Raw genomic sequence first — 23,105 nt, 5'->3', positions numbered from 1 at the left:
GCTATAGCACACCTAATCAAATTAAATTTAAAAAATCTACCCAAATTTAATTAGCAACATCATCTAACTACAGAAATCGTTATACATAACTAACGCCACGGCCACCACCATGATGTCCCCCACCACCACCGCCATGATAGCCACCGTGATGGCCGGAATTGGAGATAGTAGGAAGAGACGCAGCCGCTGGATAATTCATTAAGTCACCATTGCTTGTAACAGTCCAGCTTCTCGGGTTGTTGGGGTTTTCAGCAGTCTCATTACTAGCAGTCTTCTTCTTATTCCCCGACCAATCACATAATAATAAGTTTATACCAATCAAAACAATGAAAACGCAGGCTACCACAATAATACCATAAACTTCCATGATCTCTCTGCAATAAGAAAATAAGAATCGTTTCAACTTTTTAAAAAATCACGTTTTCTTTCTTAACCAATACAACCCTATTTATAAGAGTTTAGGCAAGAAACATATAATGTAGTTAAGTAATTCACAAACAATTATCCAGAGAAAAGACAAAAACGTAAATAATAAACTCCAAGAAGCAAATAATTACTACTAATTAAGAAGTAAAAACAATTGGTAATTAACTCCAAGAAGAAAACTCATACCTTAATAACAAGGCTTGGCTCAGAGATGGATCAAAACCTCTTGCACCACTTTACTGAGAAGTTCAAACCCATTATTAGATGCATATATGTGGAATATGCCAAAAATTTAAATCGAAAACATAGGAACTGATTCATAGGAGGAGGATTCAGGAGCTCACAGTTCATCTTCTGGTTAGTGGTAGGAGGACAGGAGTTGCGAGACATTCGGTTTTACAAGGTGACCCAAGTGAGCTTCTTGCTCTCTGTTTGATGAAGTAAAACTCAACGTGCTTGCATGTTGCTTCACTGAAAACTACTTCAATGGCTGACACAAATCAACTCCATTTCCTTTTTAATCATCTTCATTGTGAAAGCTATCTCTTCAAGATTCAGATGAGATTCATCTCCTGAAAGAAAATTATGTACTTGGCCCTGTAAGATGATCCAGCTAGACCCAGGATCCTTCTTTATTCTTTTCGATTTCTTAATGTTCCTTATCCGATCACAATCTCCGTTTTGCCCAACAATTGAATACAGCTGGGACAATACCACATAAGGTGCTGCACTATCAGGCTCGAGTTCGATTTGTTTCTTAGCAGCAAGCTCTGCTAGATCGACATGTAAATAAGTTTTGCTGGCACCAAGCAAGCTGCCCCAAACCCCGGAATGAGGCTCACAAGGCATTGAAGAGATCAAGTTATATGCTTCATCAAGTAATCCACTTCTGCCAAGGAGATCAACCATGCATGCATAATGATCAGGTCCGGGTTCAATGCCGTACGAGAATTTCATTGATTTGAAGTATTTCCATCCTAAGTCTACGTATCCAACATGAACACAAGCAGATAATACAGCAAGAAAGGTAACACCATTTGGCTCTTTTTCTGTACTTTCCAATATGGAAAACAACTTTAGAGCTTTCTTCCCGAAACCGTTATAGGAAAACCCGCTGATCATTGTGTTATAAGAAACAATATTAGGCTCAGTGATGCATAAGAAGATCTTGTAAGCGTCATTCGTGTTCCCGCATTTGCAATACATCGATACCAAAGAATTCTGAACTGACAAGTCACTCGCCATGTTCATCTTCACAGCTCTACCGTGGATCTGTAGTCCTTCAATTAAATCCGCCAAACTAGCAGTTGCGCTGAGGACACAACTGAAAGTGTAGGAATTTGGATAAACCTCTTCCTGGAGCATCTTAAGAAACCAGCAAAGCGCCTCCTCATAATATCCATTGCTCACAAATGCAGATATCATAGCAGTCCATGTCACATCGTCCTTCTCAGGCATCATTCTAAACAACTCTACACATTTAGAGATTTCTCCTTTTTTAGAAAATCCCATGATCATACCTGTCCAGGATACCAAGTCTTTATCTGGCATCTTCTCGAAATGTTCATAAGCTTCAGAAATTTCTCCGCGCTGAACAAGACCAGTGATCAAGGAATTCCAAGAAACAGTGTCTTTATTTTCCATGACGCCAAACACTGCTTTGGCCTCTCCCATATAACCAAGCTTAGAGTACACTGAAATCAACGAACTCCCTAGAAACAGATCAAACTCGAGAGGCATGCGTGAAACTAACCCATGAATCTGACTTCCTTCTCGATATCTGCCAAAATCACGACAAGCTTTAAACATGACAGCCAAAGTGTTAGAATTAACACTGACATCCCCCTCCCGTCTCATTCTTAGAAACAAACCAAACCCATCTTCAAAAAAACCAGCTTTAAAATACCCATCAATCATAGCAGTCCAAGTAATCACATTTCTCTCAGGCATTCTATCAAAAAGACTTCTAGCATCAACAAGTCTCCCCATTTTGCAATACCCATCAACCATAGAGCTATAAGATACCACTTCTCTCACTGCCATACCCTGAAAAACACGAACAGCCTCAATCCACTTCCCTGCTCTCAAATACCCTTTCAACAAAACATTCGAAGCAACAGGATCACGAAACTTCACAGGTGTCTCAGCATACAAAGACTCCGCCTTGTCAAACATCCCTGCCCGAACAAAACCAGTAATCATCGCCGCGTAAGACACAGCATTCTTCTCGGGTATACTACAAAACAGTTCATAGGATTTCCCCAAATCACACTTGTTTTTAATCATAGCCGTAACCATCGCGTTATAAGAAGTTGTAGCTCTCACAGGCATTTCATCGAACACTTGCCATGCTTTACTCATCTCACCATTCTCCGCGTATGCAGAGATCATCGCATTCCAAGAGACTATACTTCTATGCGACATCTGTCTGAAAATAGCTTCGGCTTCTTGGAGATTCCCATTTCTAGCGAGCTTCGAAATCTGAGAATTACATTGAAAGATAGCAGTGCTCGTCCTCGTGTCGAGAAAGTTTGGATTTTTTGGGGTGATGGGATCGTGGTTAGAGAGAGCAAGCGTACAATTACATCTGAGACAAAGACTGTGTCTGTAAACTAACACGTTTTTCGAAATCGACCTCATCACCGTTGACAATTTAGCGATTCCAACGGATGAGAGGCAGAGACAGAAATAAAAATAAAAATAAAAAAGCCGGGAAAATATTTAGGGTTTTAAATCTCTATTTATATACTGTATACTAATTTTTGTTTCTGTACAGTTTCACAAGTTTGACAAAAAAAAAAAAAAAAGTACAGTTTCACAAGTTAATTGACAAAATATGTTTTTCAATATCAAATGTAAAATAATTAATAGAGATTGTAGTATTAATCGACATTTTAATTTTTATATGCAAAGCACAAGTTAAATTAATTTTGCAGCGATATATACTTCTTGTTCATTAAATTTTGTTTATGTAAATATTATTATTTTGGTTTGTTTTTAACCAAACGTTTTTATTTATTTAGTATAAGTTCTTCGTTAGTTAAAAAGAAAAAAAAAATAATAATAGAAAGTATTTCTATGTAATTATTTCTTATTTATAAGTTTATACACTACATAATTCCAACTTGCATAAAGCCATAAACAATAAACACACTTAAGAGATAATACAGTTTCATTATACACATGAGGGCTCTGCTGTTGTATACTACTAGGTGCTTGCCCACAACGGGTGGGTTGTGGTGTAGTGTACTTTTTTTTGTTCTTGTCTTTCTCTTTTTTCTCTTTTGTATTATTTTGTTTTAAGTAGGCATATATGTTCCACCAAGTCACTTGTATATATAAACCATATCTTTATACCATTTCTTTTAGATGTATACAATTATGGGTGTTTTATTTTATTCAATGTTTTTTTTCTTAATGTGGACAATAGTTGCTGTTGTGTTTGAGTTTAAATAATGTTTCAAGTATTGTTGTGTGAATAATGATGAGGATGTTGTTTTTTTGCCAGTGAGGATCCAATTTTTTCATTGACTAATATCCTTCCCAATATATTCATTGTATTTTATATTTTTTCATTAACTGCTTATGTAATATATGGTTTTGAGATAAGGAATTGATGGAGCGAAGTATGGATGTTTAATTTAAGTAATATAATTTCATATGTATATATATATTGTATAAATGTGACTAAAAGTTTAGCTAACTACACTATTTTATAATAGCTACACTTTTATATATATGATTTCCATTCTATAACGGTCAAATAGTTTTAAGCTTCTGCATAAAGTTCAAAAAGAGAGATAATCAAACTAAAGACTGAAGCAACTTGGCAAGACAAGTGTATATAAAACTAGTATACAATATAATTGACACATTCTTGTATACCGAAATTAGCATAATTGACACATTCTAGTATGCTCGAACTAAATTATCCCCTAAAATTATTAATTAACAATAAAAAATGAAAGAAAAAAGTAAATAAAATTAAAGTCAATGAAACAACTAGTATTACATTAGTGTATATAGTGTATATAATAAATATGCAAGTAGAAACTGCAAATACAAAGTCAGAAAACATCTAACCTCCAAAAACATTACTGTGTATATATATTAGATACATAATAGTCGAGGCTCGAGAATCAAAACATTAAAGGAAGAAAAATGATGGATCGAAAAATTATAGAGTCTGTAATCTACTTAGCGTTACTTGGCTTTCTTCTTCTCAAGTATCATTTTTTGTTAAAAACCAAAAAAAAATCATTAACTGTTTCTTAGGTACGTGCTCCTCCTCAAGCCTGGTTTGCTGAAGTATAGTCACCAAGACAGCACCACCGGCAGCTAATATTGGTGCGGTGGCCGTTTATCACCGTAATTGTTCCTCCTTGCTTGTCTTTAAATTTAAAATTTCGTTGTTATTCTATTTCCAATATATATGTGAAATATCAATTAAGTTTGTGCATGCTAAGATGTAAACATTTATACATAAATCAAGATATGCAATAATGTCAAGTCTGAGAAATGTTGTCGAAAATCCCTGCAGCTACCATATCAAATATGGCCATACAAGGTTATGGAGCAGTCCGAGTAAGTAACCACATTTTTTTCTTGACATTCTATCGAAGAGATTTGTAGCATTAACGACATTCTTTACCTTGCAATACATACCCATTAATCATTGATATGAACAGCATCGTTCAATGTCTCTGCTTTCAAAATAGCCACTCATCTGAGATGAAACCCCTTTGTAAGTCAAGATGTTGTTTAACCATCTTGGAGGATGAAAAAAGATCAAGAAAACAAAAAGTAGGGTTCATATAAGCTCAAGACCTTCATTTGGTTCGTAGGTTTTCAAATTGTAAACCAATAAACAGATACATGAACGTTGTTGATGTGCACAAGATATACAATTTTAGTTTGAAGATGATTCCTTTTCTCCCCCTTCTTTGATATTCTTAGGCATCTCTACTTTCTCATCTTCGGTTTTGATGTTCATGGCCGCGTCGATACCTATAGTTTCAGATTCTGCTGCGTCCTCTAATTTCTCCTCTTTAGCTTCAACATCTGTCAAATTCTCCGCAATATGATCACCACTCTGAACTTCCTTAGCATTTGCTAATGTTGTTGAATCTGCATGATCATCATCTCCTGTTCTCGCAATATTCCCATCGCGTGTAAGAGCTCTCGGTGTTCCTGTTTCTGTTGCCAGATTCTGTACACAGGTAAACGCATCATCATCTTCATCAGAAGTGTCAGAATAAGATCCAGAGTCAGATTCAGGAACGATTTCTTGTTGTCCATCTCGTGCTTTCTTGGATCCTTTACGTGAAAACACGTGCTTGAACTGTTTTGCAGACTTTTCAGCTTGTTTTAGAAAGCTCTTTGCAACATCCTTCATATGACCTTTACCTGCATTCTCCTCTGAATCCAAACTCTCACATTCTAAACTCTTTCCTGAAAGAGGACCCGATAGATTGTCTTCAACGATGAAGTTAACTCCAACATCCTTTTGGTTTATTGCCTTCAGATTGATCCGAGGTGACTCTGTCTGTGACTCCTCTTCAATGCTTCCAATTAAAAACTCTTCCTTTTTCCCATTCCTATGAAACACTGACCCAATTTTTCTCAATCCTCTACCAACAGACTTCATTGGATTCTTTGATCCCTCATGATTTTCGTCAGTGCTGCTGCTTTCATTTTTGGGCGATCCATCATTGGGATTTCTTTGTATTTGGTTATCAAGACGTCTACTCTTTCCTTTTCTTGGTTCCCAAATCTGTGAGACTTCAGCTCCTGGCTTTTGAACCCAAATTGCAGTCTCTTCTTGCCCTTCAACGTTAACTGGCTCAAAGTTATCCACAACACTTGGAGATCTGTCTGACGAGAAAGAGCCTTGGTTTGCAGTATCAGAAGCAAAAGAAGTCTGTATGTCTTCCTTGTTTAGATTCGCTCTTTTGAAGGGATCCTCACTCAACTGTTTTCAAGAATAAAAAGCATTCAATATAACTACTCTGAAAAAAACAGTAGTGTGTCCAGAGAAAATTTTTACCTTTCCATTGTCCTCGATTACAGTTATAGCAAGATGCAGCCTTCCTACTTTGATGTTCTGTAGAGGCAACCACATATCGCTTCTTTGGCCGCCTCTAAACTCTCCGATATTCACTGAACATTCACTGCAACAAAACAGGAACCCGAAAACAATAAATTGTTGATATTCACAGTAGTTTGAAGAAGTGGAACCGAGGTTCAGGAACAAACCCAAGGGTATCATCCACAAATCGGTCTTTGTCTCGAACTTCAATGTTGAGTATACTTGGAGAGTCCCATGTAAAGATTGGTATCTTAAACTCTTCATTCCATTTTGGGGACAATGTTTTCTTCTGTATCTTGGTTTTGAATCGGTAAGAACCAAGTTTCCCTTTAACATAAGGATCAGCAAAACCTGAAACCAAAACATCCAAGTTTTTCAAACCGAAAGGAAAAAAGACTAATGCTTGTGGATGTGGTGATATCAAAACTAACCATTTAGATCAGATGGTTTAACATCTGATGCTTCAAAGACTTCAACTAAGACGTGTGCAACTGGTTCTTTCTCATCAACAAAGAACCAATTTTCTGGAGGCCAACCAAGAAAAAAAAAGTGCAAATTAATGAAAGCTTCAGAGATACCGGCCATTTCAAGTGGCAGGAGTGTAGACATAATGTTACAAGTGACGAAATAAGAAAACAGATATTTAAGACGGAAGCTAAGGAGTTGCTGCAATACGTACCTGACTTCGGGCTAACAAATTTCTCCATGTCAACAACAAGCATATTTGGCTACAACCAAATTGAAGGAATATTAAGAAATCGTAAACCAATATCTTTAGATGGAGCCATTTCTTGCTTAAATACAAGAAGGGGATATTCATAACTAGCAAACCTCATTCTTACCTGAACAAGGGTCTGTTCAAATGCGATTGAAAGAAGTTTATCCTGATTAAAGATGACAAAAAGGGGTGACTTAGAAGAATTAAAAAAACCAAAAGTGTGAAGAAGAAGAAATTCAAAACTGTTTTTTAGACTCTTGTTAAAACTCTTGTTAGAGTACTTACTAGCCATCCTGCGATGCCTGGAAGTACAGCAACATCAAGCCCGTGAGTGAAGATTGGTTTAACAGTCATCTGGAAATACGGAGGCTCAGCAAAACACACACGTAAGCGTCCCAAGAAAGGCCATCGACGCAGGAACTTCACTCCGATCAACACCTTTTAAGAGTAGAAGCGCAAAAGTGTGTTTACAAAGGGGAAACGATCACATCCAGATAAAGCAACGGCTGCACTACCTTTCCTTCCACGTGCATCCCCGTTAAATGCAGTTTTGTCCACATCCCAAAACCAAGCCGTTTCCTTAATTTCACAGCAAGTATTGCACTCATATCATCTGCTGCGAGAAAATTCATTCCAAGTTCTAGTACCTGTATAAACTCCAGTATAAGTTCTACTTCTGCTCTAGATAATTAACGGAAGAGAACAAATAATGATGTTCTAGGAGGTATTGCAACTATACCAAGTGATCATCACCCGTAGATTGGCGAAGGACCCTTATATCAGTCAGCAGAGGCGGGTTTCTTCCCATGTAAAGATGCTGTATCACAGCTTTTTTCTGCACATACATTGTGGAAGACGTCAGCAATAAAAAGTGAGTACTTACAACTGAGGTGTGATTTCCAAAATTAAACCAAAATGCCATTCACAGAGCTGTTAAAATACTATTAAGATATAGAACAGCAATATGGAATCAAGAACCAAAAAATATATATATTTGTTAGAGACGGATACCGCTGTCCAAGGTCTATACTTGTCCAAGAACCAAGGTATGATTGGACCCAGAATCTTTTGAGATGCAATCTGTTCCATGCAGATAGGCCATATCTTCTCCACAGCATAATTCATCCACCGCACAGATTCAGAGTCAGATAGAACCTGAGAGACGCACATCAAAGAACAAGGAAAGAAACAAAATTTCATGCAGGGTAAGGAAAACTTGGGATAAACAAATCAAATCCAAATGCAGTTTATCACAGAAAACAAATACACAGGCGAAAGCAGAAGAGGGAGCATCCTTAAGACAGTTCATAAAATGGGCTAAAATCTAGCAGCTTCATTGTACGATTTCAACCATCACAAGATCAAATGTTTAGAAAGTCATAGTTTCCAACATCTTGTTAGATAGAGGTAATCTCTATGATCTCTCTTTCCCAACTAAACTACAATCTAGGAACTTAAAGATAAAAACTTTCCACCTAAAGAAGAGTAGAGTACAAAAAAAAAAGACAAATAAAAGTTACCCTTCTTTGATTAGCTTGCTTCCTCTCTTCAAACTGCAACGTTCTCTTTAACCTCATCACATACCGTTCATGAACCTGAAGAAACCCCAAACAAAACAATCTTTAAACATTCCACTAAACCTCCAGAAAAAAGGAATCAATAACATCAGCAGAGAAGAAACAGTACCAGGTAGAGATAGATGAGAGCGAGGAAATAGAAAAAAGCGTGGGATCGATTCAAGGAAGAGATGAACCAGAGTAAGAGCAACACAATGATGATATGATGAATCAACGAAGACTCCATCGTGTATCCCTTTCNAAAAAAAAAAAAAAAAAAAGAAACCCAGAAGAGAAAATTCCTAAAGATCAAGTCTTTTTGATCAATCCATCTCAGAAAAGGAGAATTATCCGAATCGATTCGAACTCTGAAGTGTTTTCCTGTTTTAGAAAGATCGAAAAAGCCAATAAAAACGACAAGAGCTACTGTAGCACACGGAAGGAATCACTGATTCACCACAATTTTTTCCTCAAATCTTGAAGTTGACTAGTCTTGAGATTTTCTTCCTCTTTTTGTTGGTTCCGAGATCAAACGATGTCGTCTTCACGACTGTTCCCCCCATTGTTTAATCAAATCGAATCGAATACCAAAGTTCGCAATTTTCATACTTTCCCATATGGTTGGAAAATCACTTGGCTATTTTATTTTGGTTTAAGTCATTATTAAATTCAAGTGCTACCAAGATTTTATATTTATGAAGTCAAAACCAAATGTCTTATCGGACATTGAGTATCTGAATATGGACCTACAACTACAAAAATCACTAGATTTTAATCCTAGGTATACTGTGCGAGCATATAATTTTTATTATTATTTATATTTTATATTTTATTTGTTTGTTAAATATTGAATATTTTCTAAATAGAGAAATAACTAAGTTTATCGTCCGTTTGTGCGGCTGAATGTTTATATTATTTTTTTAACCCGTAATATAATTCATGAACATTTGTTTGTTATATTTAGTTTGTTTTGTTTAGTGTTTGAGATTCTATTTTGATTTTTAATTATTATAACAATAGATAAGGAATCTAAATACATAATAAGTCATTTATACGCTATGATTAAATCACGTTTTTCTTAATGATTTAACTATTTTACACAATCTTAGTTAACAAATTAATTTTTCTATGTCAAATATTCTAATATTAATAGTGTTGACAAATAATAAAATGAGAATTTAACCCGTGTTAGCACAAATTTAATGATATTTTATTAATTCCAACATCTCCTCTTTATAAACCATCTACTATATAACTATATTATATAGTATTTTTAAAAATTCTAATTTTACATATTCATAATATTTTAAACTTTTCATTAAGTTTATATATATATATATATATATTAAGTTTATATATATATTAATTATAATATTTAAATAAATGTGAATTGAAGTTTTTTTTACATTAAGAATCAAAGCTTACAAGTTTTGAAAAACAAAATAGGAATCAAATTGTTGTTTTCTTTGTTTGCAAAGGATTTAAAGATAGAATATCTTCAATATACAATACAAAATGTGGTTAAATATATCATAGTTTCGGTTTCTATATTGATTCTGGTGTACTTTTTTAGTTGGAATTATATGTAAAATGTTTAGGAAACAAAATCTCATTATTTTGAAATTTTTTTAGAGAATAATTTTGTAAATAAGTATAAATAAAAGGGTATAACAAAAAATGTAAATGTATATAGATAGTAAGAAACATCTTGAAGTTGACGCCTTCACCTCGTAAGAAATTATGTCGGCAACACTTTCGTTTGAAATACAAGTTTAGGCCCACTATTAGCCCATTAATTTAGACTTTTAAGTCCATCTAAAAAAACTTGAAAGCTCTTCTTCATAGTTCATCTCCCATCATCAAGGGGTACAACAGACGAGAGAATCTCCTATAACTTTTTTTTTTCTGTTCAGATGAATTCCTTTTCTTAATCTTATCTGATAAACAAAATTAGCTTTGGGATTTTAAACCGAACTAAAATAACCAAACCGATATTTTTGGTGTTCGGTTTGGTTTCGGTTATGGCGGCTGAACCGATTGGTACAATTTTTTTTTCAAAAAAACCGAAATATTTCGGTTATTTTGGTTCGGTTTTCGGTTAACCAAATTGTTTTTTAAAAACTTTTTTTTTTATTTTTTAGGAAAAAATCTAACAAACCCAAAATTTACACCTAAAATAACCGAATCACCCGGAAAAACCGAAACCGAAAAAACCGAAATATTTGAATTAAAACCGAAAAAACGAGATTATCTCTAAATAACCGAAAAATCCGATTTTTCATGTTTTTGATCAAATTTTGATTAATTTCGCTTTTGAAATTTTAAAACCGAATTAACCGAAAAACCGTTCAGTTCAATTCGGTAAAATTTTCAAAACTCAAAAAAACTGGAAAACCGAAATAACCGAATCGAATTCACTGAAATAACCGAGGTCTCGGGGCTAAAAGAAATCAGTTGTGATCTATCGTTGGTCCCACCCCACACCGTATGTTCCGAGAAGGGGGGGGGGTGTTGACATAGACGCACAGCACTTTATTACGTTGCGTCTTTGATTGATATTATAACAATTAACAATGGTGATGACACATTTGTCACGTCTCCGACAACTTCCTCTACTCATCCAACCCAAATCTCTCATTTCTAGGTCTCGTCTCCTCCGTCCTCCTCCAATATTTCTCCGATCAGTGATGGGTTCTTCTTCCTCCTCCTCCTCGAAGCTTCTCTTTCGCCAACTCTTTGAGAAAGAATCTTCCACCTTTACTTATCTTCTCGCCGACGTTTCTCATCCTGATAAGCCTGCTTTGGTATGTTTTCCTTTCCAAAGATTTGATTTTTCCACATGGGTTTTGTGTTTTTCGATCTGCATGATGAATGTGATCATATTGTTTTTGTATGGATCAATTGGAATTTGAATCATTTGGTTTTTCAGTTGTTTGATTTATCCAGATTAGAAATGTATCAAGAGTGTGATTGAATTTGGAATTGAAAAAGATCAGCACTTTTGTTCTTTGTTTGTCTGATTTTGTTGAATTGTGTTTGTTTTATGTGATGATGAGCAGTTGATTGATCCAGTGGACAAGACTGTTGATAGAGATTTGAAGCTGATAGATGAGTTAGGTTTGAAGCTTATCTATGCGATGAACACTCATGTTCATGCTGATCATGTCACTGGAACTGGACTTCTTAAGGTCTCTTTCTCTTTCTTGATGTTTACATTGTGTTTACATTTCCCTGCTTTTGGTTTAAATCTGAAATTTTAGAACATGTCTCGTTGTTGCTTTTACACAGACTAAGCTCCCGGGTGTGAAGTCCGTTATATCGAAAGCAAGTGGTTCCAAAGCAGATATGTTTCTTGAACACGGTGATAAAGTATCCATCGGCGATATATACCTCGAGGTATGAAACCAAAATTTCAAACCATTGAGAGAAACTATAAAGTCCAGAGAGTAGTAATCAAATTTTACTGTGGCAGGCTCGTGCTACACCTGGACATACTGCAGGATGTGTTACATATGTGACTGGAGAAGAGGCTGATCAGCCCCAACCACGAATGGCTTTTACCGGGGATGCTGTACTCATCCGGGGTTGTGGGAGGACTGACTTTCAGGTACTTCAAACCTGAGGAAATTTTGTAATGAGGAACCAAAAACAGCAATGTGGATGCAAAAGATAAAAAAAATTTGTAATGGGACATTGGTCTAACTTTACTATGCTATTGCAGGGAGGAAGCTCGGATCAGCTATATGAGTCTGTGCACTCTCAGGCAAGTGTTTTCAAACTTTCTTATGACTCCTCCACAGGTAAAGTTTTTTACATTTATAAGGACTTTATATCAAACGGCTTTTGTTGATGTTTGTGCCAGATATTTACATTGCCAAAAGACACATTGATCTATCCAGCTCACGACTACAAAGGTTTCGAGGTAATGCTCTATGCAAATTCATTCACATTTGCTTGTTTAATGAAAATGCAATTCATCCTCACAGTTACTTATACATCTTTCTGTGAATATTCAGGTAAGTACAGTTGGAGAAGAGATGCAACACAACCCACGTTTAACTAAAGATAAAGAAACATTCAAATCCATTATGTCAAGTAAGTCTTTTCCACTCGGTAGTATGCTCAAGTATTTCCTCAGCTCATACATAACCGCGGTTTTTGCTCTCACAGATCTGAATCTGGCGTATCCAAAGATGATTGATGTTGCAGTACCAGCAAATATGGTATGTGGACTACAAGATGTGCCTTCTCAAGTCAACTAAAACGCTACTCAATTTGTTTCTCCTTTCTTTATCTATTCCTTCATTCTATATCTTACCAGAAGCCAATAAAACTCTTGACAGTAGTTTGTTCAGGAGTGTGTGTTTGTCACGTAATTTTATCTTCATTCTACAAAACTTGCTTCCGGCTTAGATAAGATTGTGTAAATTAGATTGAACATATGGAATTTGCTATGAAGATGAAGACAGTATTTGCGTGTTCAACTTTTGTTTGGTTTGCTGATTGATTTGTCTAACTACTTCAATCAACATAATCTAAATGTGCTTTCTAACTACTCATCCATGTTCTGCTGCTACGTGTCGATAATTGCTAAAACCCTTAAACATATTAAACAATGACTCAGCGTGAGAGAGACGAGCTTGTTATCTTTCTCCGTGAGATTAGTTTGTTCATGAATGTGTTGGTCCAATGAGACTTGCGTCCGTTTTAAGATAAGATAATAAGAAAACTTGTGTAAATTAGATTGAACATGTGGAATTTGTTATGAATAAGATAGTACTAACTTGCATGTTCAACTTTTGTCTGGTTGCTGATTGATGTGTCAACTACTTTTCATTTAACATGAGCTTTTCAATCCGATAAAACAATGACTCAGCGTTAGATAGAGATAAACTTACCATCTCTTTCATAGTGGGAACTTGAAATTCGACAAAATCCTCAACTATGTTCAAACCTAAAACTACTCATGTTTTAATAGAAAATAAACATGATTAATTCAAATTAATGACTTTTTTTTCTTCTGAAAAGTATATTCACACTGTAAGTTGAAAACAAATGGTTGAATTATCATCTTTTATAAACAACACAACTTACTATCTTTACTTCTCACTCTATAAACTTTGTATTCATTTCGTGTTTCTCTTTACATCTCTCTTTCCCCCTAATTTCTCCTTCTTGTTCCAAAAATCTCCACTTCTAGTAGATACCCCAACACACACAACTATGGTATCATAACTTCGCATTTCCCAGGGTCTAGAGAAGGAGAAGGCCAAAACCAGGGGGAGACACTGTGTTTTATACATGTTCCTTGGGCCTTGTTTATGGTATTTGACTCCCAGGCTCTCGATCTTTACACCAGTCTTGATCTCAAGGGTGTATTCGGTGTTTGAGTCCTGAAACTAGACGGTTCTATCATTGTGTCTTTCTTCATCCTGAAAGGGCTTGCAGCAAACTCTGCTAGGTTGTACCCACTGTCGAGCCCAGGAAATGCGTAAGACGGGTGAGGAGGTGACAGGAAACAACTTTTGTATGCTGGCCCAAGTTGGCGTAAAGGACTTGAACATGGAGATACTGGCAATGATGTGATCGCTCTTACGTTTTCTCTGCTGCAAGAACCAAATACGAGATAAGTTGACAGGAACAAGCGTAGATAGATTGAGCTACAAACCCTTTACCTCGGACTCTTTATAGCTCTAGACAATGGCTGTCTTTGGTAATTATCATGGCTCAATCTCCCTGGATAGGATTCCCTTGTAGGCTGCTCAAGAAGAAATTCAAGTTTTAACTTGGTGGTAGGAAATTAAATTGATCCAGCCCAACATATGCATTATACACATACCAGTGAAAAGGTTCCATCAAAGGAGTGTGGGGCGGCATCTTTGGGCATGCTAGTATTAGCCACTCTTGTTGTATGTACACGTAGAAAAGGGTGATCTAGAAGCTGAGAAGCTGTAGGACGTACTGTCGGATTTCGTTGCAGACAAAGCCTTATAAAATTCTTTGCATCATTTGAAAGGTGATCAGGTATTTCTGGGGTGTCTTTGCTGTTTCCGATTTTGAAAATCGCTGCAACCTGGTAAGAATATTCAGTAAAAACTTCAGAATAATAAAAAGAAGAGTGCACAAAAAATTATATTCATATCTTCAGTATCATCTATACCCCTTCAAACTGGCTCCAAGGTGGCTTTGATGTTGCCATTTCGAGAATAGTACAACCCAAACTCCAGACATCAACTGCATGAGTGTAGCCATTTTGGCTCATCACAACCTGTGAAAGAACGGAAGCATGATATGATTATCTATCAGCTGCAACAACATAATGGCCTTCCACTGCACCACTTGCCAGAGAAAAGTTAAAATTGAGAATAGTGGAACTACCTCGGGTGCCATCCAGTACGGACTCCCTTTGAAAGAAAGCATAGTAGAAAAGGCCGTTACCTGTTGCAGAAAGAAATGGCTATTAGAGCTTCTGCAAGCATAAATTTCAAGAACTACATAATATAAAGGAGATAAAACATATACTTACATGTTTGGCCATCCCAAAGTCTGCCAACTTGATTTCACCATTCGGATCAACTAATATATTTGCTCCTTTGATGTCCCTATTAGAACAAAATCACTCTTTATTAGCGTCCAAGAAGAGACAAAATTAAATTTCATCCAACCTTGAAGATGTCATTTTGAATACCTATGTACTGTATTTCGTCCATGTAAATAGGCAAGCCCAGCGAGAATCTGCCGCGTGTAGTTTTGGATAACAGGTTCAGTGAAAGAACCATACTCCTTAAGTAGTTTATGGATTGAACCACCGGACATATACTCCAAGTAGACGGACAAGGTTTCTTCACTCTACAAGCATAACAATGTCCAGGCCAGGCTTCAATATTGGTTTCTATATAACAATCTTAAGCTGCCCAAACTCAACAAAGCATTATATGATCTCTTCTTTTCCTTAAGCTCACAGATATTGACACATACCAGTTCACTTCCGTAATACTGGACAATATTCGGATGACAAAGCTGGCTAAGCAAATTTATCTCCTGCAAATAGAATAGTGTGGTTAGAGGTGTGAAAAATATTAGAGTATTTCACAATTTCGTTACATAAGAGCTGCAAGTAATCAGATCTTGACATATACAAAAGATGAGGCGAACGAGATAAACCTGATTTAGTTGCTTCAGACATTCTTTTGACGTTTGGTCGTCAGAAATGACCTTGACCTCTTTAATAGCACACATTTTTCCTTTCTCGCTGTAAGATTGGCGAAAACATTATACGATGGAAACAACCAACTTAAAAAGGAGGACGCGACAAAGTTATAATGTAAGGAGCTGGCCTAATAGAAACTTTTGCTTTCTATTGCCTTTATCTAGAAAGCAGGCGAAGTTAACCTTCAAATTTGATCAAATAATTGCGGACATGAACCATTACAAATGTCCCACCAACATAACTAAACAGCGTATCACAGGTAAAACCCTCGCAGGAGCCATAACATATACGGATGTACTCAAGCCCATCACATGTAACATCATCTCTGGATACTTGTTTAAGAGAGCTACTAACCTAGATATCAATAGTAATGGCCTCCGGATCCACAAGATGCAAATATAGTTTCCACCTACGGAGAAAGCTAGCATCAAACAACCTATCTATCTGAACATCGCACATTACATGATCTAGAGAAGTGGGAAGGTTTTGCTAAACCCAAGGTTAGCTAACTAACTCCAGTCACCTAGAAATTAAGCCAACTGACTCATTAAATAAGATGATCCTTATCTAAAACTATCTTTAAGCGAATCAGAGTAGAAAAAAAAACTGATTCTCTCACCTGTTGAACCCTTGATAGACTTGGCCAAAGGTGCCACTCCCCAAAAATTTCCCTTTTTTCCACTTGGAAAACCCTGAAGGAGAGGGCGTCTCGTAACCTCCAACAATCCTGGAACCATGAACAGCAGAAGGGCTTGTAGGAGAAGTAGGGGGTCGAACAGCAGAAGGGCTTGTAGGAGAAGTAGGGGGTCGAGGCAAAGGGTGGCACTCAGAGGAGGACCTTCCATCATCATTCCTCCCTGTAGAAGACTCTAAACTCACGACTCCAGCCAATCGCTGATGCAACGGAGACGTGGGCCTAGTAGTTACTACCTTTGGAGAAGCTCTCTCGTTCAATTTCACATCACAATGACCTCTGCTATATATGCTTAACGAGTTAGAGACACAAAACCCACAATCCAAACAGCAATAAAAACGTAATCTTTGATTGCTAAAGAGGTTCTTGATCCGTACAAGCAATCCAATGGAGTTTTTTTAATATCAATATGTCCTAATTAAAGAAGGGGAAGAGAACAAAGAAAAAGCAAACCTAGACACAACAAGTTGACTCTGATCTTCAGCTGATCCAGAGGAGCTAACGCTAGAAACAGAGGTAGATCCAGAAGTGGATCCGCTCACATGATCTTGATGGATGGAAACAGGAGAGAGGAGAGGACGAGGAAGAGGATGACCTCTCTTCTCTGTAGAATCAGAGTCGAAACCAGAGAAGGCAGAAGAAGAAGCTCCGGCGAATTCACGACTGCAACGAGGTGTAGCAGCACGAGTGGGAGTGAGAGGAGGATCAACAACAACAACACCAACACCACAGCTCTTGATATCTCTGTCTGTGGAGATTCCTCTGCTATTGTTGTTGTTCTTGCAGGACTTTCTTCCCCACCAAGTAGGCATATCACCAAAAAAAAAACTTGAGGAATCTGAATTTTTTGAAAAAGGTGAGATTTTTTAACGGAATCAATCGAAGAAAGGAGAAGATGTAAATTAGGGCATGTAGATAGAGGATACGGAAGAAGATGAAGAAGAAGATTTCATCGGCAAAGAAGAGAGAGAGAGAGAGAGTGGACAGCTAAGCACGAAAGGGTAGTTGGAGAAAGAGAGACACACAAGTTGGGACCTTTTTCACTTATTGTATTTATCTTTCTCTCTTCTCGCCGTCGGATAAACCAACCTGCTCTGCTCTGGTAATTTTTGCTTTAAATATCATATTTTTTTTTCCGTTTTTTTAAAATAAAAAGTTCAATGTTTTGTTTTGTTTCCCTAAAAAGTTAAAATAGAGTATAAAAATGGAATTTTGCGACATGGGTTATAAAAAAAAAAATAATAATAATAAATTAGTTTTGGTTTGTACAAAATTATACTCTATTTAGCTTTTGAAGCTTAATCTATGTTTTAAACACTCACTGGAACTGGACTTCATAAGGTCTATCGCCATACACTACCGAGTCTGTAAACTTACAGCCTGAGTCACAGGCAAGTGTTTCACACTCCACATGCAAAGAAAGTGACTCATACCATTCAAAGGTTCATTCTAAAATGCTATTCTTTTTTTACCAGATATCTCTACATTACCAAAAAGACACATTGATCTATCCAGCTCACGACTACAAATATTTCGCGGTTACACAAAACGCATAATTCACATTAGCTTTTTGAATGTCCCACATAGGACAGGATGGATGGAAAAACAATGCTTTATAAAATCTAAGGGCACCCCGACATCATTACCATTCATCCCCACGATACTAGCGTTATTCTATAAAAACAATTAATTAGGCAAGTATTGCTGGAGAAGAGATGCAACACAATTCACGTCTAGCTAAAGATAAATAAATTAACATTCACATTCATTATGTCAAGTAAAGGTTCTTCCGCTAATTAGTAAGCTAAAGTATTCCATCAGTTCATCATAATAACCTAGATCTGACTTGCGTATACAAAGATGATTGATGTTGCAGTACCAGCACATATATGATATGTGAGTTACAATATACAAAGATGATTGATGTTGCAGTACCAGCACAAATATGATATGTGAGTTACAAGATCATTATAACTACACAATTTATTTATCTTTTCCACTCATCCTTCCCTTCTATATTTTACTAGAAGCCAGTTTATTTGTCCAATATGATGATGTTGCATTCGATAAGATCATTAGAAGATTGTGCAAATTAGATTGAACATGTTACATGTGGGATATATATATTTGTTATGAAGATGATGAAGACAGTAATTGCGTGTTCAACTTTTGTTTGGTTTTGCTGATTGATGTGTCAACTACTTTAATTAACAATTAGCATAACCTAAATAAATTTTTTTCTAACAACAACCAGTCGTCCATGTGTCTGCAGCCACGTGTCTAATTTGCTACAACCTTAAATCTTATTAAACTAACAATAATGAGATAGAGAGAGAGATAGAGAGGATAAAGAATTTGAAAAGAGAGAATGAGCAAAGAAAAAGACAAAAACAGAGGAGCTTCTCCTTCATCTTACGGCACGTTTCAAGGTGTCCCTACTTATCCTCCTCCGCCGTATCCTCATCCTCCGTCGCATCATCCGGTTACCGGATTTCCTCAGCCGTCTCCACCTCCGGGAGCAGCTTGTCACGACATTTCCGTTCATCAATACATTCAAGAACATCAAACCGTTCCCGGTAAGTAACGATCTCCGAATATCAGATTTTCAAGATGAAAAGTTTAAACTTTGTTTCATCTTTCGTCAACCCTTTTTGATAGTATCTCCATAGTTACTGAAAAAGGTTCCAATTTGAAAGGTTACAAAATCAGATCTCTATAGTAAAAGTCACTTCTAAAAGCTCTCTTTCTGTGTTCACAAAGCTTTAAAAGCAGCAAATGTGTAACTAAATTTGCAGGTTACCCTGTTTCTGAAGGAATACCTGCAAGAGAAAACCGTCTTCCTTGTTGTGGTCTTGGCCTCGGTTGGTTCTTGTAAGTTTTTTTTTTTTTTGTTTTCTAAGCAATCTCAAATTAGCTACTAGCTAGACTTGGTTTTAATACATTTTAGTCTGAAAGAACTCAAGTTTTTTTTGTTAAGGTTCATCATTGGTTTTCTCCTTGGTGCAATCCCATGGTACATAGGCGTATTCACTCTAGTGTGTGCTAGGATCGATCCGCGAGAGAAACCAGGATACATAGCTTGTACCATCGCAGTGAGTCTTTCACACTAGAAGATTACTGCGTTTATACATTAATCGTTAACATGATCAGGTGTTTTACACTTTACTTTCACAGGCTGTTGTTGCTACAGTTGCCATAGTTCTTGGTGTCATGGGTGGAAGAGGAGCCTGGTCGTGAAGTGTCGAAATTAAAACATTGTTCATCAAGTATCATGAATGTGTACATCTATCGGAGAAACTGTGTTTTTTTTTTGTTGTTGTTGTTGTTATTAGTAGGAGCGATTTAAGTGTGTCTGTGCATGATGTAATGTATTACAATGGAAATGTATTTGCAATAAAATCAACAGTTGTTTTGACTTGACAGAAGATTTGAAAATATTTTTTTCATGGGGACAAATGAACCTCATATTGACTTTTCAAACTTAACTTTTGGTTAGGCAGAGGATTGAAATAAAGTTAGGATTTTTGTTTTACTCTGCAGAGTTAGTTCTAAAGACAAAATATTTCAAATTTAGATCCCTCAAGCAAGTTGTCAACCAATTTAAGGCAGAACAGGAAGTAGCTCATTGTGTGTTTCCTCTACTTCTGATAGGAAAACAAAAAAGAACAAAGAAAAACGAAACAGAGAAAATACTAATAACTTGGAAATACACAACAGAAAAAAAAATAGAGACAAAAGATAGATAATGTGATAAGTTCTGTCTGAGAGGCAGTATAAACACTTACATAAGCGTCAAATCCTCTACGTAATTTGGAAATGCGTGAACCCAACACCCACTATGCAATACAGGAGCTTCAATTTTCACTCTTGTGACAATGTTGGTCTCGAGGTTGTAGTAAAAGATGAATAAAGGATCTTCTGGAAAGCATGGGCAAAGCACAATTTCGCAACTCCCAATCATTCCAACAACACTTGCAAAATGCAGCAATGGATTAAGCATTTGGTAGATATGCTTTGACCATTTATGTCTCTGTGCATCCTCCAAAACCCACAACTCAAAAATATTATCGAAACAATCACAACGACAAGCACCTAATTTACCCTTGTAGTCGATCAAAGTGAAACGGAAAGAATCCACCCTTATTAGTGACATGTCTTGATCAAAGTTAGTAAAACTAAAAGTCTCAGACCTAACATCAAAGCAAGCGATGGCACTACAGTGGATTTTTCCCTTTTGGAACACTGCTGGATAATACAAAAAACCATTGATGCATATCGTCTTGTCATCGTCTATACGATGATGAATTGTGCAACACTGGATCTTTCTCCATAAGAGGTTTTTATTTCCAGTCCCTAATGTTAGAACTCGATACTGACCAAAGTAGCGTGTGTTAAAGAACGAGTTGTTCAAAAACGAGGTGATACGCAATATCTTGAGCTCTTTGTCTATAGGATCATACCCAAAAGAATGTTTATCATATGCGTTTGACCGACACTCTGACTTGGTTTCATTTATTCCCAGTTTAGGCAAGGCTAAATACTCTCCTGTGATGGGATTACAAATCACCGCCACTTTTGAACCATTCTCAAGAACATGTTGGCGACAGACCAATCCGCCAACCGGAGGACGACACACACCGAAATCTGACCCACGTGTCCTATGACTATGATGAAAGGTGGCTACAAGAGATGTGTTCTGATCCGGATTTTGAGGCTGAGGTGAAGAGTAAAAGAACAGACTTCCTTCATATTCGATGATGAAAAGGATCCGGGGTGGAGCCTGGGACTTGATCGGGAATAAGATCTTGTAATTTGGATGGCGAATTATGGACGACCAGAGCTTAGATACGCAACGACATTGAGCTAAAGACTCCACTGGCAATCTCGACAAGATATTACTGATGAAGAGATCAACAGGGATCAGATCTAAGTATTCTGTCTCTTCTCTAGAGGTTGAAGAAGACCTCCGTTGATTCATGGTGGATAATAGATTGAAGGGCACGCTAGGTTTGGTGGCTCTCTCGCTTGCTTTATTACTTTCCATAAGTTGGGGTTTTTTAAGGCCCAATATTATTTTCTGGGCGGCACCATACACTACTCCTTCATTGTGGCCCACTTGTAAACGATTAACCAATGGAAAAAATGTCGTTAAAATCCCCAAGTTTATGTTTTGGTTGATTTTAATCACAAAGTCTATGTTTGGAGGAATAAAACACTAACTATCTGTTGACTTCAAAATAAATCTCAAATTTTTGTTGACTTAGCCATTTGAGGCACCACGTTAAGTGGTCAAACGGGGCAATTAAACGGGGTTGATTATCCGTTAACGATTTCCGTTTATAACAAAACGACGCCAGTTCTATATCTCTAAAACCCCTAAATTGAGAATCGATTTCTCATTTCTCCCAATTGACAAACCCTAATTTCTCATTTCCCCCAACTTCAATTATCCCGATTGTTCAATTTATCTCTCTTATTAGATTTATCTCTCTTATTCGATTTCTCTCTTCTTCTTCGAGTTGACGAGATGAGTTCTAGCTCAGAGATATCAGTGGTAGCTTCGTTTGACCGTGGAGTGCCATCGAAGTGTGTTTGTGGAGCCAGTGTAATGATCTTTACATCAAGAACTGAAGAGAATCCTGGTCGACTGTTCTTCAGGTGTATAACAAAAAGGGATCTAAGCTCGTGGACAAATAAAAGAGATGTAAGCAGTCACTAAGAAATTCAATGTTGATTATCTATGCAATGGTAAGTAATGGTGTTTGTTTTTGCAACAGAGTCACTTGTTTCCATTTCCATTCCCCTGATTATCATCTTCCTCTCCGTTGAGGTCTTCTTCGACACCAGCTTCGTACCCAGTATCATCACAATCTTCGTCGCCACCAACCTCACAATCATCTCCACTAACGACATCAAATTCTTCAAAGGGACAACAATCACGCTCTTCTAAAGGAAGAGGCTCACTTAAGGGACTAGAATTATACGGAATAATTGCAGTACTTACCCCGCCAGCCAATTCGGGAACAGTCGACTCGGGAGCGTTCAAACCAGGAGCAGTCGACTCGAGAGCAATTGAACCGTGAGCAATAGACTCGTGAGCAGAGGATTCACCAGCATTATCAGGCTTCTTCCGTTTAGGACGACGAGTAGCAATCTTCTTTCTCGGAGTCATTGATGAATCGATTAGGGTTTCTGATTTGGGATAATTGAAATCGATTAGGGTTTGTCAATTGGGGGAAATGAGAAATCGATTAGGGTTTGTCGGGTTTACAAGATAAATAAACCGGCGTCGTTTTGTTGTAAACGGAAATCGTTAACGGATAATTAACCCCGTTTAATTGCTCTGTTTGACCACTTAATGTGGTGCCTCAAATAGCTAAGTCAACGAAAGTTTGGGATTTATTTTGAAGTCA

General features: G+C 36.9%; 6 protein-coding genes across 9 annotated transcripts; 2 read left to right on the top strand and 4 right to left on the bottom strand.

Moving 5' to 3' along the window:
* Positions 1–3,119, bottom strand: LOC104778296 (pentatricopeptide repeat-containing protein At1g53600, mitochondrial). The gene is made up of 3 exons (XM_010502713.2): positions 771–3,119; positions 613–665; positions 1–374 (listed from the first exon to the last, which is right to left on the bottom strand). The coding sequence occupies exon 1, from the start codon at positions 3,064–3,066 to the stop codon at positions 910–912; it is 2,157 nt and encodes a 718-aa protein (XP_010501015.1). The 5' UTR covers positions 3,067–3,119; the 3' UTR covers positions 1–374; positions 613–665; positions 771–909.
* On the bottom strand, positions 5,222–9,404 carry LOC104778295 (C2 domain-containing protein At1g53590). The gene is made up of 12 exons (XM_010502712.2): positions 8,919–9,404; positions 8,753–8,827; positions 8,244–8,387; positions 7,972–8,067; positions 7,748–7,879; positions 7,518–7,670; positions 7,357–7,398; positions 7,194–7,242; positions 6,946–7,038; positions 6,682–6,865; positions 6,473–6,596; positions 5,222–6,397 (listed from the first exon to the last, which is right to left on the bottom strand). Exons 1-12 carry the CDS (start codon positions 9,033–9,035, stop codon positions 5,336–5,338), a joined length of 2,271 nt encoding a protein of 756 aa, XP_010501014.1. The 5' UTR covers positions 9,036–9,404; the 3' UTR covers positions 5,222–5,335.
* On the top strand, positions 11,312–13,274 carry LOC104778293 (persulfide dioxygenase ETHE1 homolog, mitochondrial). Its single transcript, XM_010502711.2, has 8 exons — positions 11,312–11,592; positions 11,848–11,976; positions 12,077–12,184; positions 12,261–12,395; positions 12,510–12,551; positions 12,651–12,710; positions 12,805–12,883; positions 12,959–13,274. The coding sequence occupies exons 1-8, from the start codon at positions 11,362–11,364 to the stop codon at positions 13,048–13,050; spliced, it is 876 nt and encodes a 291-aa protein (XP_010501013.1). The 5' UTR covers positions 11,312–11,361; the 3' UTR covers positions 13,051–13,274.
* Positions 13,815–17,738, bottom strand: LOC104778292 (mitogen-activated protein kinase kinase kinase YODA). Of its 4 annotated transcripts, none has more exons than XM_010502709.2 (11): positions 17,146–17,738; positions 16,618–16,974; positions 15,953–16,040; positions 15,767–15,829; positions 15,477–15,637; positions 15,315–15,390; positions 15,167–15,226; positions 14,949–15,056; positions 14,628–14,861; positions 14,464–14,546; positions 13,815–14,391 (listed from the first exon to the last, which is right to left on the bottom strand). In XM_010502709.2, the coding sequence occupies exons 1-11, from the start codon at positions 17,502–17,504 to the stop codon at positions 14,139–14,141; spliced, it is 1,842 nt and encodes a 613-aa protein (XP_010501011.1). In that variant the 5' UTR covers positions 17,505–17,738; the 3' UTR covers positions 13,815–14,138. The 4 variants fall into 4 exon arrangements, with proteins under 4 accessions (XP_010501011.1, XP_010501009.1, XP_010501012.1 ...); XM_010502707.2 differs by having other exon boundaries at positions 13,815–14,394; positions 17,146–17,737; XM_010502710.2 differs by having other exon boundaries at positions 16,618–16,971; positions 17,146–17,736.
* LOC104778291 (60S ribosomal protein L18a-like protein) lies at positions 19,018–20,117 on the top strand. Its single transcript, XM_010502706.2, has 4 exons — positions 19,018–19,268; positions 19,488–19,563; positions 19,670–19,784; positions 19,867–20,117. The coding sequence occupies exons 1-4, from the start codon at positions 19,061–19,063 to the stop codon at positions 19,927–19,929; spliced, it is 462 nt and encodes a 153-aa protein (XP_010501008.1). The 5' UTR covers positions 19,018–19,060; the 3' UTR covers positions 19,930–20,117.
* LOC104778290 (putative F-box protein At1g61060) lies at positions 20,474–21,676 on the bottom strand. The gene has a single exon (XM_019241081.1). It carries the CDS (start codon positions 21,668–21,670, stop codon positions 20,474–20,476), a length of 1,197 nt encoding a protein of 398 aa, XP_019096626.1. The 5' UTR covers positions 21,671–21,676.

Source organism: Camelina sativa, chromosome 3 (assembly GCF_000633955.1).
Source record: "Camelina sativa cultivar DH55 chromosome 3, Cs, whole genome shotgun sequence".
Lineage (NCBI taxonomy): Eukaryota > Viridiplantae > Streptophyta > Magnoliopsida > Brassicales > Brassicaceae > Camelina > Camelina sativa.
This window is presented reverse-complemented; position numbering and strand designations above follow the sequence as displayed.